This window comes from Equus przewalskii, chromosome 30 (assembly GCF_037783145.1).
Source record: "Equus przewalskii isolate Varuska chromosome 30, EquPr2, whole genome shotgun sequence".
NCBI lineage: Eukaryota > Metazoa > Chordata > Mammalia > Perissodactyla > Equidae > Equus > Equus przewalskii.
Window position 1 is genome coordinate 19,954,262 of NC_091860.1, and position 15,188 is coordinate 19,969,449.

Consider the following 15,188-nt stretch of genomic DNA (forward strand, 5'->3'; position numbering starts at 1 on the left):
TCCTCACCAAAAAAGTATACCTTAAAAAAATTACTAAAAAAAAATAATAATAGCAAGGAGGATATTCTATACTAAATAAAAAGCCTAGAGGTCACTAAAAGGCAGAGACCAGACCCAGTGTCACACATGGCCATTGTATTGAGGTTTGTCAGGTTGCCCAAGTGTCTCTGTAGAACCTTGAATCACCATGATGGTGTGAATATGGCTACAGATAACCCTGGCAGCCCTAACACGGATGTGGACATCTTTTCTCGCTGTTTTAGTCTCTGACCCTCAAGGGGCAAAATGCTATTCTGTAGGGAGATATCTTTTATGGAAGTGTTACAACATAAATATCCCATGTCAACTTTCCTTCCTTCTCAAGATATTGTGTTGGAAAGAACATAAACAGACTTAAGCGCTGGGAATCCTTTACACTGTTTTAATAACCTTATAGAATGACAAACTGCAATCTTGTCATTCCTTTCTGTAAGCATGCCTGTTGACCAGCATGGCTGAATTGCCTCAAGACCTCGCAGAGTTATTCCTGGAGCCTTCACAGAATGGGGGGTTGCAGCATCCACCAGTAGGATTCTCACTCAAAGACAGACATTGCTCCTGGAATTCTGTTTTACTGACACCCCGCTGAGGAAGGTCCAGGATAGCCCAGACTTTAGAATCAAGGTCTAGAGGCAAAAACCACATGCACAAGAAGACACAGCATCAGGGCATAGGATTCTTGCCCATTGGTAGGAAATTAGCAAAATTGGTATTAAAAAGAAACATAAATCATACCTTTCTTCTACGAAGGAACATGTATGGTTTCTCATGCTTTGGGGGTCTGATCTGTAAATGCAACATGAACTACTTCAGTTTGGTGATCCACCTGTACTTGTCTAGCTTGGTCAAGTTCAGGCATTGACTGCTTTTTCAAGTCTTAGCTGCTTTGTCTTTGCTCTCCTTGTGAATTTCTAAGGCTCTCTAACAAAGCCTAAGGCATATGTCCAGATAGTTCAGCAAAAGCAAAAATTATTTTATAGTCTAAACAAGGGTCTGCAAACATTTTCCATCAAGGGCCAGACACCAAACATCTCGGGTTTTGCAGGCCATACTGTCTCTGTTGCAATTACTCAACTCTCGCTTTCTAAGCGCAGAAGCGTCCATAGGCAGTAGATAAGTGAATGAGCGTGGCAGTGTTCCAATAAAACTTTACACACTCGGAAATTTGAATTTTGTATAAAGTTTCCTGTATTGTGAAACATTATTTTTCTTTTAATTTTTTTTCCCAACCTTTTAAGAACGTAAAAGTCATTCTTAGCTCGCAAGCCATGCAAAAACAAGCAGAGGGCTGGATCTAGCCAATGGATTGTAGTTAGCTGACCCCTGATTCTAAAATATAGTGCCTTCAGCTCAGTTTGAATATTTGCCTAAGGAGACTTCTGGGCCCCTTTTATTTAGGTTTCCCAAGTTCTTGCTATAAAACAGTAGTAGTCATATTTTTTTTTTTTTTGACTAAGGCTTTTTTACAGAGCCTTAGCAGGAGACCTGGAACGTGGTAGATGACCAGTAACTGAGTGTTCACTGAATTTGTTGAATGAAATGTTTACAGGTTGTAGAAACTATACTTTGTCCCATTTTTTCTTTCTTACTTTTCTGTGCCCTTCATTTGGTATTGGAATTTGGGGGTTTTGATAAATGCAGATTCATATCTACTCACAAAGATTTCTGGAGTCCCATGAAAAATGATTTAACCACCACAGATCCATTGGATTCCATTGTCTGGTCTACTTACTCTGAAGATCCATTTTTCTCCCAGTTCTTCTGCTGGCTTTGAACTCTGCTGTAAATATTATGTATTTTTTAGAGTACCCTGACAGCATGGAATGTGAACTGTGGACGGCATAATCTGGCCCCGCAGATCATGGGAACGTGCGGCCACAGGGATTGCCAGGGAGGAGGAAGTGCAGGCCTGGCCTCGCAGTAATTCATGGCCCCCTAATGAGCTTGTGGAATGCCAGCTTTTTGCCTTCAGGGAAACAAAGGATTGTGGTTGAGCTTCATTTGTCAAAGTCCTGCCTCCCAGTTTGTTTGTATCAGCAGCTGTCTGGAGAGAGAAATAGCTCTCAGCAGGGGACAGGTCAGACACCTTATCCAAAAGGTCAGTTTATCTCCTAGTGTAAAACTCACATCTCCAAAGGTGGAGGTGATCTATTACGTGAGATTTCCTGATAAACACCCCTTGTCTGTAGCAGGCCCATGGTTAGTAAAACTCTCTTCAGAGGTCCAGAGAGCATAGTATGCTTGAATGGCCTGTAGTTTTGGAAGAAGAGAAGTAATTCTAAATTCCTCATTTGTACCTTTTCCCATCTACATCCAGGAAAATCCCCAAAACATGGAAGTTGACAGCATTTGGTTTGGTGGCTGAACGTTAGGCATTTTAGATGTCCCATTCTCATCATTTAGTATTATAGAAGGTTGTTTTTGCTGTAGTAATAATTAATGCATGACTGTACAACCTTAAGTTGTATTTAACCGAATACCTTTGACTTGAATACATACCCTGTAAATATAATACGTTCTCCTGAACAACATTAATAAAATGAGATGTTAGCTTAGAACACACAGAATACTGGGGAAGGCTTTTGTATAACACATGGTCCAGGGCTTAATTCTAAGATATTCTAGAATCTAGAGGATCAAATAACCTTTTAAACTAATGGTTGCCCACGAAAGGCAAAGTAACTCTTTCATAACCTGAAGGTCCTGAGTCTATAAATTCCTAAAACACCATTTTGCCCGGGATGCTATTATCCTGTGTATTAATATTTCAGTGAGTATATATACAGATTACATTTATGCGGAATGAGTATTAAAAATCTACAAATTATGGGAGCAATTTCCTTGAAGTACAAGAAGGAGAAAAGGGTTATTTTTACAAAAGGGAGAAGTCAAAATGCTGATACACTTGACTAGAAAGAGAACTATGTCAGGATCACCCAGAATCAGAACTGCTCTTTCTCAAGAAGCTCACAGGCTGTTCTGTTTCTTCTTTTGGCCTGTCTTGTGGCTCAGCAGACCCCTGAAAGTTTATTCTTATGTAATTCCCTTTTCTTTCCAGTTAACGGAAATGCTCACTTCCTTGTCCTATTGAACTTTATAATGAAATGTTGCATTCAACGTTGCTGAAAGAAAATGACAGAGGGATAGATAGAAAAGACGTATTGTCCATGATAGGAAGAAAAATAGGCCACCCATGTTCATATTTTAGCATATGGTGGACAAATTTGTAAGATAGCGTGAACAGTTTAGGAAATAGTCTTATCTAAAAATAACATTTTCTCGCTTGTATTATTTTCCTTAGCACAGTGTGGAGTCATGGTATTTCACTTCCTGGTGTATATGTATGTAAAGAAAGGAATGCCCATCAAGACTCAAGAAATCACTAGAGTTGGCACGCCTGTTTAAAAACAATTAAACAGCCTAAGAACTGTTAACGCTGGCAACGATATGGGCAAATATTAGGTCGAGAAGGGTCAACACAGTTTAAAAACAAAAAGTCCTGATTTGGTCATCACTGCTGAACTTTAGTCAACTAACACATTTTCTGTGATTAAGACATACTTTATTTATCATACTGCAGTGGTTTGAGTACTAAGCATTGATATTTCCGATAAAAAATTTTTTTTTAAACCTTGGGTTATTGAGGAAAAATAATATTCTCTTCCTTAAAAGGTTAATGCAGGGAATACCTCATTTAATCAACTGAACAGGACATTCAGATGGTAGAGTTACATTCTAATTTAATTTAAGGGAAGATTTATTGCTATACTGTGCTAAGCAAGGTATTACTTACAAGAACTTGATTTTTTGGTTTTTTTCCCTAAAGAGACGTTAACTAAAAACCCTAGTGGCCAATCTTCATCTTCTGATATTGAGAATCACCTCCCTTTTTACTTTCTGTCAGCCCTTCTGAAAATGTACAACCAAAAAAATGGAAAAAGAAAGATTTTAAGCAACATTTTGCTAAATCGGTGAATTGATTAAAAAATACTTTATGCTGAACAGCACAAATAAATGCCTAAATCACACCACCTTTGATAGAAAGCATCATCCGTACGTTAACAGGGACTAGTAAAAAACGTCTGTTACATAGAATTTTTTGCTAACAAGATTTATTGAAACCAGATCAGTAGAACTCTGTTCCTCTGGACCATCTGTTGGGACCTGGACATATCTTTGTCACAGAGGACCGGATGTACCGATGCTAATCATTAAAATGGGATTCTACCAGCATGAGATTTCTGAGGACCAGTAAGCAAATAGCACCTGTAAAAGGCCGAAATTAAGGAAATTCTGTGTAAAGATGCCTGGGCCGCATTTTGCTTACCTGTTTCGCAGAGAGTGTTGTGTGCTTATGAGAAAGTGGGGGCCACCCTGCGTCTGCATGGTCTCTCCTCCAAATAAACACAGGGACCAAAGAAAAAGAAGGGAGGTTGTGATTGAATACTTGGGGGTCACTTTATATGGTGTCTCTCCCAAGTTAAATGCTGGTCCACGTGAGAGAGTATCAGCTTCTCAGAGTTCACTGGCCGGTAAGAAAGCCTACTTTGTCTCTGGTTTATCAACCTGCAGGTTTCTAATTCTGTTTCTTAAAAATAGTAATAATAAGGGGGGCCGGCCCAGTGGCGCAGCAGTTTGCATGTTCCGCTTCGGCGGCCCGGGGTTCGCCGATTTGCATCCCAGGTGCGGTCATGGCCCCGCTTGGTAAGCCATGCTGTGGTAGGCGTCCCACATATAAAGTAGAGGAAGATGGGCATGGATGTTAGCTCAGGGCCAGTCTTCCTCAGCAAAAAGAGGAGGATTGGCAGATGTCAGCTCAGGGCTAATCTTCCTCAAAATAATAATAATAATAGTAATAATAATGCTTTTAGAAATAGAACACATTACTCAATCCGTAGAAACAAATAGTGGTTCTTCATTAACAAGGGAAATCAATTTTCGCCTCCATTTTAGAAGAGGAGTTAGGGTACATATTTATTTGTGCTGAAAAATTCCTTTTAAGCTCCACAGACGCGCATTCTTAGGTCTCTGGGAGAGCAGTTAAAAGCCAAGAAAAACCAAAAGCCTTTTAATATTTTATCTTCTTGAAACCGTGGGACCATGTGTTCACTAGTCTGGAAAGATAAAACGAAATTTCTGTGACCAAATAAAAAGGACCCTCTTGATTTTTTGTTCTTTGTTTGAAATTGGTTCTGCCTTTGGAAAGAGCATTTGTGAATTACCGTCAATGGAACTTGGCTTACTGGTATCTGAAAATTCAGGTTTATGGGCCTTTTTTCTCAGCCTAGACGATGTCTTTTAGGCAGTCATGTGTTAAAGGAAGAATTTTAAAAGGTCAACAGGAAAAGAAGACAAAGAGCTAATTTTCTTCGAAAAGGCTTTTTTAGGAGCATAAACATTTGTATAGATTGCTATCTTTAAAAAGATGACAATGTTATTTGTTTGCCAAGCTAATAGACAGTGTTGAAAGTTGATTATTCGGAGGCAGCTGTCTGTAAATCACGATTCAGAGTCTACTAATGTCATTGCTTCACACTCACATAAGGGTCTTTACTACTGCAACTCAAAGCGATCTCAGTTTTAAGTCATTATTAGAGCATTTGATCATTTAGGGTACATTTTCCTACAATTTTTAATGGGCCTCTTGAAAGCAAACAGCTGGCTTTGATCATATAGTAAGAGTAATAGATTTGCTGAGATTTTGAGATAATGAGTAAAAAATATTCAGACAGTTGTGTTTGGAATAGTCAACATTTGGACTACAACTTACATAACCGTCAGAATATCTTTAATACCCAAACGTGCACATTTTCCTATTGGAAATCTCCTAGAAAAAAGTCATCCGTTAAGCCTAAAACACAGCTATCGGCCCAAAGAAGAGTTTTTGTGGGAAGAATGCAAATTTGTATAAATCTCATTTATTGTTTTATCCAAAAAAAAGGAGGGGTGTGTGATGTTTTCCTGTGATTTAAAAAAGGACTTTGAGGGCAAAGCAGCTGGAATCTTTCACACCAGCAAGACCTTTTGAAAGGAACAGAATCTAAGAAAATTTGAACGAAATGTTCAAGTGGAAAAGTTATAAATTGTTAGAGAAAGCTTTGTTTTTGTACACAAAAGTCCATTTTCCTGAGCTTTTCAAGTGTGTAATTCACATTTTCCAAGGATAGAAAAGTGTTCAGATAGGGTGTTTTTCAGGATGATGTTCTTCAAATCCTATGGGAATTGTTTAGCGATAAAGTAAGAAGAAAATTTTGTGTTATGACATCTTGTCTCCTTTGTTAAGCGTTTATCTATTATCAGTATCATATTTTGAGTTGGCCTTGTGAATAACAAAAAGGTTTATGGCCATGATACCATGTCAGTTTCTCGGCATTAAGATTGCCACTCTAAAAGGGGGTGTTGTATAAGATTAATCAGTTGCTGCTTCTTGTGTTCTTTGAGTACAATTATTGCCTTAAATTGTAGGCTTACAAAATCTTTTTAACTTGCTTTGAATTTTAGAAGTTTACAACTGTTAGAAATTCACAAAACTTGTCATGCTAAGAAACCAAACTCACTCATTAAGAAAAAAATCTTTACTTAGATAAATTAGCAACTAGCATCAGAAATGAAGGCACATAATTTATAAATGTTTCTAAGTTTGCCCCTCCGTACAGATGGTAAGTTAGTGTGGCATATTTATCCATGACACATGCCCAGAATCCAGAATCCCATGCTGGAAAAATCTCAGAGGGTCCCCACTTGCTTCCCTTTTTGCACATGACAGACGACATCCTCAGCCACCAGGTTTGCAAACCTGGAAAGAAAGTATATGACAGGGAGGAGACGGGCAAATGCTCTCATTTTCTTTGCTGTAACCTGAACTTTAACTTGGTTCACAAAGAAAGCAGCGGGAGGATGGAAGGAAGAAGGACGGGAAGGAGAGAAATTGTTCCCTGCGGGGTTTGTAAAGATCAGCAAAGAAGAAAAAAATCTGCATCTTCCCTTATTCTTCTGTCTCGGAGTTTTAGATTCACTGTACCATTGAATAAAGTCATACAGATCCACAGTGCATCTCTGAAACTTTAAGGTCGCAGTGTTTCCAAATTCAGAACTTTGTAGGTTTTAGATGGGTGGTTCAGGGGGTTCCTTCACACTCTGAGCAGGTCTGGGGCAGCAGCGGGCTTCCAGTGTGTTAATGCTCCTGCACCAGGACATGGATCTTCACATGAAGAGAGAAAGGTCGAACATTGCCTCGTGTAAAAAGCTTAGGTTTGCCACCTGGTGGGTTAAGAAGCATTTGTTTCTTAGAGCTTTTTGGATGTTGGAATTATGGATAATGAGGACCTGTAATACTCTGTTTTACTTATGAAATCTCTCTCCCTGGAGATCTCTACCTTCGTGATAGGCTCATAAAATCCGGAGGAATTGGTATGACACTAGCATCATATTACCGGTTCTGAATTTCGGGTTAGTCCTTTCTGTTACACTAGTCTCTCTTTCTGGGTTTATTGCTCTATTGTCTTAGCGCCCATGCGCATCAAAACACTGGTTTTGGCAAGAATTCTTCCACACTAAGAGTCTTCCATTTGCCCCTGGTTTCTCCTGCAAATTATGGACATCTCATTTGACCCGAGGGGAATCTCCTGGAAAACCATTTTGTCGTTTTTTTAAAGGAAAACAAGCACATTGTGGATTGTGCTAATCCTGTCAAATTGAATTTTTGCTTTCTTCACTGTATGGTGTCTTGGCTAAATTTGTTGTTGCTGCTTATTTGTGGCACATGCCCTCTTTGATGTATTGCTAGAAATCTGTTTCTCACACTGGATCGTTCCAACTTCTCATGCTTTATGAGCAGTACAGGCAGAAGAGAGACACATATTCTCAAAAAATTCCCCTACATCAAAGACCAACACAGCAGTGAGATACCACTTTTTTAGCGGCAACATTAATAACTACCTAAGAGTTTTGAGTAATATCTGGTTAATATTAAAAATAAGAAGACTTTGAGTTTTATTCTTAGTTTAGCAACTGACACTCTAAGAGACCTTTCTTCTTTTACTAAAGAAAAGAAACCCCTGTTAGAATGTGAATGGCTTTAGGGTATTTTATAAGTTGGCATTTATCAGATGCACTGAACTCTGGGGGAAATGTCCGAGTGGAGCCCTGAGAGAGGAACCTGGGAACGTCTAGCACCTTCATTAGGTGATCGCGTCACAAGTCTCTGGAGATGGGGTGACCAGGTCTCCAATTATGACAGCTTTCTAATTTACAGCCACGGAGTCTGGTGAGATCATTGGATGGGGCTGGCCACCTCGAAGTTATCACAGATGTTTACAGACAGCAGAAAAGCAAATAGAACATTTCTACATCATTGTCCTGTGGGAAGGATTAAGAGCCATGGATCCCTTCCAGAATGTAATGGATTTGGATGGGCTTCACGCCTTGGTGATTTCTTGTTCTATTTGTCTGTGTAACTTTGCTTGGGAGTTGAGCTAGAGTACCTACTGGGAGCCCTAGCAAGGAAGTCAAACCTGTGACTGTCATCACAGAAACTTGTTTGCCAACAAACCAGTGTTTGGTGGTAAGACGATCCCTTCCTCTTAGCTCCTTCCTTCCCCAAATATGCTTTAGATGTGAAGGGTGTGAGTAACCCCGACTCAAGCTCCGCTCAATAAAGGAGCTCCTAATTGCCTTTCTGACAGTTTCAGCCAATAAAAGTCCATCCCATAAAAATGCCTTTCCATATTTAAGGTGCCACTCTGGGGGCTGATGAATCAATGAATGGACTCCCTGTTCTCAGGGAGCTAATGGTCAAACAGGAGAGATAAGATCCAGAAATGCATCCCTGCGGGCTCTTGAGCTTTTGGTGAACTCAGTGTTTGCTTAAACTCTGTTTTAATAGCATGCGAGTAAAAATTCCAAACCCTACTTGGGAATTGAATTTTCCTAAACACCAGGAGTGTACTTGTTTGAAAACGTCCAGTGGCTGACCACTGCCTCCTGGATAAATTGGAACTCTATCAGCCCAGCACTGAAGGTCCTCAACATTCTGTGCCTCGTCTCCCTTTTGGCCCTATTGCCCCATACATCCCACCTGTTGCAGCTGATCTCTTTGGTTCAAAGTATCTGGCCTCCATACTCTGCTGTATTCCACTGAGGGGAAAAATGATATTGTTATCCTTTTTTCCATGCAGACCCTGCCCGCAAGTCTGCTCTTACACCAGAGCCCACAGTGGCCTTTCTGGCCTCTGAATTTTTCGGTTTGTTGTTTGAATTGACATGATCAAACACCGCCCATATGGATGGTTATCTTTTTATTTGCACCTCTCACCTTCCCCACTCAATTGTGAGCACCTTTTGGATGAGGACTATGGCTCATCCTTTTTTTGTATCCCCTAGATGACTTTCCCTATAGCAGGGGCTCCATAAATACCTTCAGCTTATTCCTTATTAATTGGTAAATCCTTGCCTTACCGCTTAGATGATAATAGATTAAGTGTTTGAATTTATTGATTCCAAAAGTAGCAAGTTGATATTTTCCTTCTGATTGGTTGTTCACAGCCATGATTCATAAACCTCAATCACTATTTCTTAGTCCACTTGAAAAACGCCCTTTCTGGGAGCAGCTAGAATGTCACCACCCAACATCCACATGTTTCTTTGTCACCATATAAATGAACTTAAAGTGTTGGAATGGTGTTGCCCAGTGGCACTTGGAACCCAAAGGGTAGCTTCTGATTGCTTTGCTGTAGAAGCCATTCTGGCTTGGGTGGGTGCTCACGGAAGGGCACATCCTCCAGGTGGCAGGGTGGGTGTTGGGATGTTTGCCAGTCAGATGCCTCAGGAGATCCCCGTCTGTGACTGTGGTGTTCCTTCCTTCCTTCACATTTACTTACTAAGCTCTGTCTCATTGCTTTTTAGATGTTACTGTCCCAAGGTCCCCGGGGCCAATGTTTGCCTTGCCTTGTACGAGCAGCACAGAAGCTGCCACCACAGCGTAGGTCAGAACTGTAGGTCAAAGGCAGGCTACGTGGAGTAAGCCTCTGTTACCCCAGCAGGGGCTGTGAGGTGCTTTGGTGGACCAGGAGTGCAGGGCGACCCCATTAAATTCCAGAAGCATCCCAACGTGGATGCCACTAATTGCCACTGGAGGTAGAGAGTGGGTGCAGACACCCATATGTCCTGGCCCAGAGGGGAGGCAAGCGTCTGAAGACCACTGGCTCAACTGGGGGAGTTGAAAGTCACTCCCAAACCTGAGAATGTGCAAGTCGGTGGGAAAAAGAATTTCTGGTCCCAAGACCAGAGACACAAAACCTCCTACTAGTACCCGATCACCCACTTCACACCTTCCAAGTCATTTCTGGGCCTTGTCAAAGCAAAAGTTATTTATTTGTCATCTTTCGGAAAACAGTTTCCAGGGTGTGGTCAGTCCAAGCAAGGAAAACTGATGTTGTGTTTGGTGAGGGAGGCAAACGGCCCTCAAGGAGACAGCAGTCAGGTCGCCCATTCCTGGAGCTCTGTGAGCCCACGGGGGGCCCAGAGGAGCACCGTAGGATCCTCCCCCACTGGGCCGCTGGTGACCCTTCTCCACACAGATCCATGCTGCTCGGGGGCACTGGGTCTGTGCTGCCCTCTGTGTCCAGGGTTTACAGAGGATCCACAGCCATCTGTGAGCGCTCTCAGTGCCACAAAGGAAGGCCACTGGGCTGTGCATGTTGAGTGTTGTTTTTCCTCTATATTAAATGAATAAATGAAAAGAAAGCACCCCTTCCTCCCACTGCTTTCCATGAAAAGGGAAGAGATGTGGGGTCTCCCAGGGGCAGCCATGTCGGGTCCTGTGGCACAGGGCGGTGGTTTTCTCAGAGGGTGAGCGAGTCTCCTAGCATTCTCTCTGTCCCTCTTCCTCTCTTGCAGCAATGAAGTGGTAAGGAGCGACTTGAAGAAGCTGCCAGCACTTCCCACCCAAGCACTGAAGGAGCATCCGTCTCTAGCCTACTGGTAAGCTGCACTCCTCTCTGCACGCCTAAGCATCCTCTCCAGGAGTGGGCCCTCCTGGGGGGTGTGGGGCGCGGGGCGACTGAGTCCATCCCTGCAGCTACTTCGGGGTCAGCCTGGACCCCAATTGGAGAGCGACTCCAGATTGTCCGAAGTGGCTTGGCTCTTCCTGAAACGGTTCTGCATTTATTTCAATGATGCGGTATATGTGCGATCGCTCCTTTTTCTGTTTTCTTTCTTTTTTAAAAAAAGAAAACAACACCTCCTAAAATTTCCCTATGGAAGCTTGGCCTCCTTGCAGATCCTTTCATGAGCTGTTAGAGTTTCCTTTTGGAATCCTTGTCATTTGATGACGGGACGTGTGAGGTTTTGAGATGGGGAAGAACGACAGGGTTTTTTTTCTTGGCAGGAGAGAGACTGGTTCTTTTATTTTCCCACAGTGTTTCGTATCTCCTGATTTAGCTGCCATGTAACATGATGCCACAGTTCATCTGTCGGGCCCTAAATTACTGATTCTTTATGAATCAGGCGTTTGAAAGGTTCCCAGATTGTGGTTTTGGTCACAATGGAGCGGACCCTGCATTCCTGGGTACTGTGTTGAAATCCTGCAGGGCTCGCCAGCCTTGACCGCTGTCCTCTGAAAAGCACGAGGCTGCTTCCCTCATAGGCCGTCTGAGTCCTTAACAAAAAGCATCATGACTGCTTTTGTAAAAAATAAAACAAAATTCTCAGAACAAGTCAATCCACATAAAGTACAACATGAGACTCTTTTAGGCACTTCAGCAATACGCTTTATGAAATTTACGGGTTACTAACATCTCTTCTTGTCTGGACACTTTTCCAGGCAGCAAACTACTTGTTCAGGTGCTTAAAGAGATTCCTGTAGCTGGGAAAGGGCGTGGCTTGATGCAGAGGCATTAGCAGGATTAAACTCGGGCAGATTTCTCCCCTAGAGACCAAATGATGGGCAGCTGATTGGAAATGAGAAAGCAGGGTCCTGATGCCGACAGCCCATTTCTGTGTGCTGGTGTCCCCGAGTCCATCTCTCTGAACTGTTTCTTGCCATTCTTCCTTCCGTAACATAGATGTGGATACAATAGTGGCTTTGTAGAATTATAATCTGCTCCCAAAGAACAAAATCTCTTAAGCCTCAGGGACTCTGCATATGTGGGCTTCCAAACTTCCAGCCTGGCGGGCTGCACGTATGAACACCAGCATATGACATTCCTGTTCTCTTGTTCATGGAACTCTGTTGCTCTCGCCCCAATTCCTTATGTTCCCATGGGCCTTATGTTCTAGATCCTCCAGCTCGCGTTCAGGAAACCAGTGGTGAGCTAGAGAACAAAGAATATCTCTCTAGAGCCAGTGCTTCCTGCAGGAAGGGGACGTATTTGCCAGTGGGCTGTAATGGTGGCGGGTTGCCTGAGTCAGAGTTGGTTTTAGCCTAATCCATTCCTCAATTAGCCCTTCCATTCATTTGTTTCCAAACATTTGTTACGGTCTGTGCTCATTTCAGAGTTATGAACTCCTTCTCTCTCTCTGCCCCTCTGGATTTTTCTTTCATTATCTCCACAGTCTGCTCTGCGCTCACATGTTATTACTAATAGAGAAATTCCTTCCTTCATGCTCATACTTTCTCTTTGGTCAGTGTAAAGGTCTTTGTCTTCATCCACATCTGTAGCTATCTTGCCAGAACATACCTCCATCTCTGGGATCAAACCAGCACTTTCTCTGGGCCTCATTTAGACCCATAGGTGCCCACACCACTGTCTAAATGTACCGAGAGGATGGCAGGACCGAGGGAGGGACATTTTTGAAGCAGGTACCCTCAGGTGCCACAGCCCAGCTTATATACAAACAAGCCAGTAGCTAAAAAGCATCCTGATGAAGCATTGCTAAAAAAAAACCAACAAACAGGCCTTTTCACCTTGTCTTATTATGGTTGGCTAGTTGTGGCTGGCTTTACTGTTCCAACTTACTTATTTGGCTTTTTTAAAAATAAAGATGTCAGGAAAGGGATAAATGCCATTTGTGTTTCAAATACATGTAGACTGGAGATGGAGCTGGCAGCCCAAGCTTGTTCCCAGCTTTCCCTCTCTGCCGGAGCATCGTCACTCATCTGCAAGATTAACCAGGACCCTTTATTGTTGGGAGAGACCTTTCCTCAGTCTTCACATCACTGTCTCAATGAAGTTGCCCACAGTCTCAGATTACCCTGCTCATTCTTGAGGGAAGGATGCGTATTCTCCGTTGTTCTGGGCTCTCCTGCTCTTGCTGGCTTTCACAGACGCGACAGACGATCTTCGGGCCAACATAAGCCATAGGGAGCCCATCCACACTAGTCAGGGAAGGCATTACAGCCCAGTGAGCAAAGCAGTGGGTTTTAGAATCCCCACCAAGTCTCTGAACTGTGGAGTAATGACAGTGCAGGAAGCTCGAGTGACTTCCCTGCCTCCTCGATTTCCCATCTGTAAAATGGGATTAACTACAGCAACCGAATTCAGACTGTAATTAAGAGAGGAAGTAAAAAGTCACAGGATACAATTAGGAAGTAGTCAGACTTGCATCATAATGCTGAGTAATCGTGCAGTAATCCTTTGTGCTAATTCTCTCCAAGCGTTGAACAAGCTTGGACTTCTCACACCATGTGATTTCCTTACTGGGGAGGCATCTGAGAGAGAAAGTTAGAATTGTGTGCCCAGGGCCACAGAACATGGCAGGATCAGGGCCCTGACCTGGATTCTCCCGAGGGCCTAGCTTGTGAATGCTGGACCACCCCTACCACCCGTCTGGGGCATGCGGGGACATCTTCATTTCCTCCGAAATCGCTGACCACTCACTGCAGGCCAATATGGCCCCTCCAAGACAAGGAACTGTGTCGCCATCACCTCATGCCCTCTTCCGTCACCCACTGCTTCCCTGGGCCCCTCGTCTGCAGTGAGATGATTTAACTTAGCCTAATCAGCGTTAGTCATTTGTCTTTTTCGTTCATGTAGCACTGTGGCCTCCAAATGGTGTTTTGGGATTCCGTTTACCCTGGTTCCTGGGTTTCTGATAGTTATTCCACCAAGTCCCAACCACAGATCTGAGGTAGTTGGCAAACTGTCTGCAAAGCTTGGTGCATGTGAGCCATCTGTAAATTCCAGGGGAGGAGCAGGGCAGGGGACAGAGAGGCTTCTGTCAGCCTGGCGTGTGTATCACATGGTGGGCCCGCGGTGTTTCAATGGGGGCGAATAAGTGGGAAAAGCTGAGGAAGGAGAGGGTCGAGTCTGCGGCTCCACAGATGCTCTCAGACAGCAGGGGAGGCAGGGCGAGGTGGGGGATGGCAGCTTCCTGCAGCTGTCACACACTGTGGGACCCCGTGGTCAGGCCCTTTAGTGGGTTAACAGCTGCCTGACAGTGCTTCTGACTCGCGTTGGTGTTTTCCCTGAGCCTTACTTGTGCTCACAGCCACAGCACTGTACTGATTTTCATCTCCCCACCTCAGCGCAGGGAGCCTCTCTCCCAGAGCCACAGAGGACATAGGCTCGTATCTCCACTTGACCCTGGCTTTAGGAGTTAACCTCACAAATGCTTGATCATGTGGTAGGAAGCCCGCCAACACAGCTGTCGATTCAGTGGGTGGGTGGAGAGGAAGCTGGAAGAGCAACCCCAGAAAGTCCTGACACAGCTCTGAAGGTCTGGTGAGGCTGGGGTCTACCCTGAGGAGATGCTTCTGGAGAATTCTGTGAGGAGAGAGCTTTATCACACTTGAAGTAGAACGCCCAAGGTTGTGTGGGAGCCAAGGCAAAACATGGCTGCATCTGCCTCTTTCTGAACAGAGGGTGCCCAGACCCCACAGAAATAACTCTCTGACTAGAGAAAGGCCAGTCCCCATCCTGGGTATTTACAAAGACACTCTGTTGTGAAAAGTCAGATGGTCTTACATGCACTAAATATGAGAATACTAAAATGAAGAGCTAGTCCTTGAAGATTAAGGTAGTAATTGGAAGATCAATAAATTACCTCCAGATAGTAGGTAGTGAACAGATAAAATGTGTTGCCCTCAGAAATGACCTAGCTAGAAAAGAAAAAGTGGGCGAAAGAAGGCTTCAGAGCAATTCCGTGATAAGAAATTGATAATGGAGAGTAAAGATCCTCCAAGAGGTCTCGAGGTTCCTCTCTAGGATCTC

At 43.3% G+C, this 15,188-nt stretch overlaps 1 protein-coding gene across 28 annotated transcripts in view; it reads left to right on the forward strand.

Moving 5' to 3' along the window:
* The window catches only part of FRMD4A (FERM domain containing 4A), a 586,106-nt gene that overhangs the window by 477,218 nt on the left and 93,700 nt on the right, over nucleotides 1-15,188 (forward strand). For all 28 annotated transcript variants that reach the window (XM_070601150.1, XM_070601129.1, XM_070601151.1 and 25 more), the window contains one exon: nucleotides 10,936-11,019. In XM_070601150.1, the coding sequence (XP_070457251.1) occupies nucleotides 10,936-11,019 (84 nt within the window). The remainder of the gene's footprint in view (nucleotides 1-10,935; nucleotides 11,020-15,188) is intronic.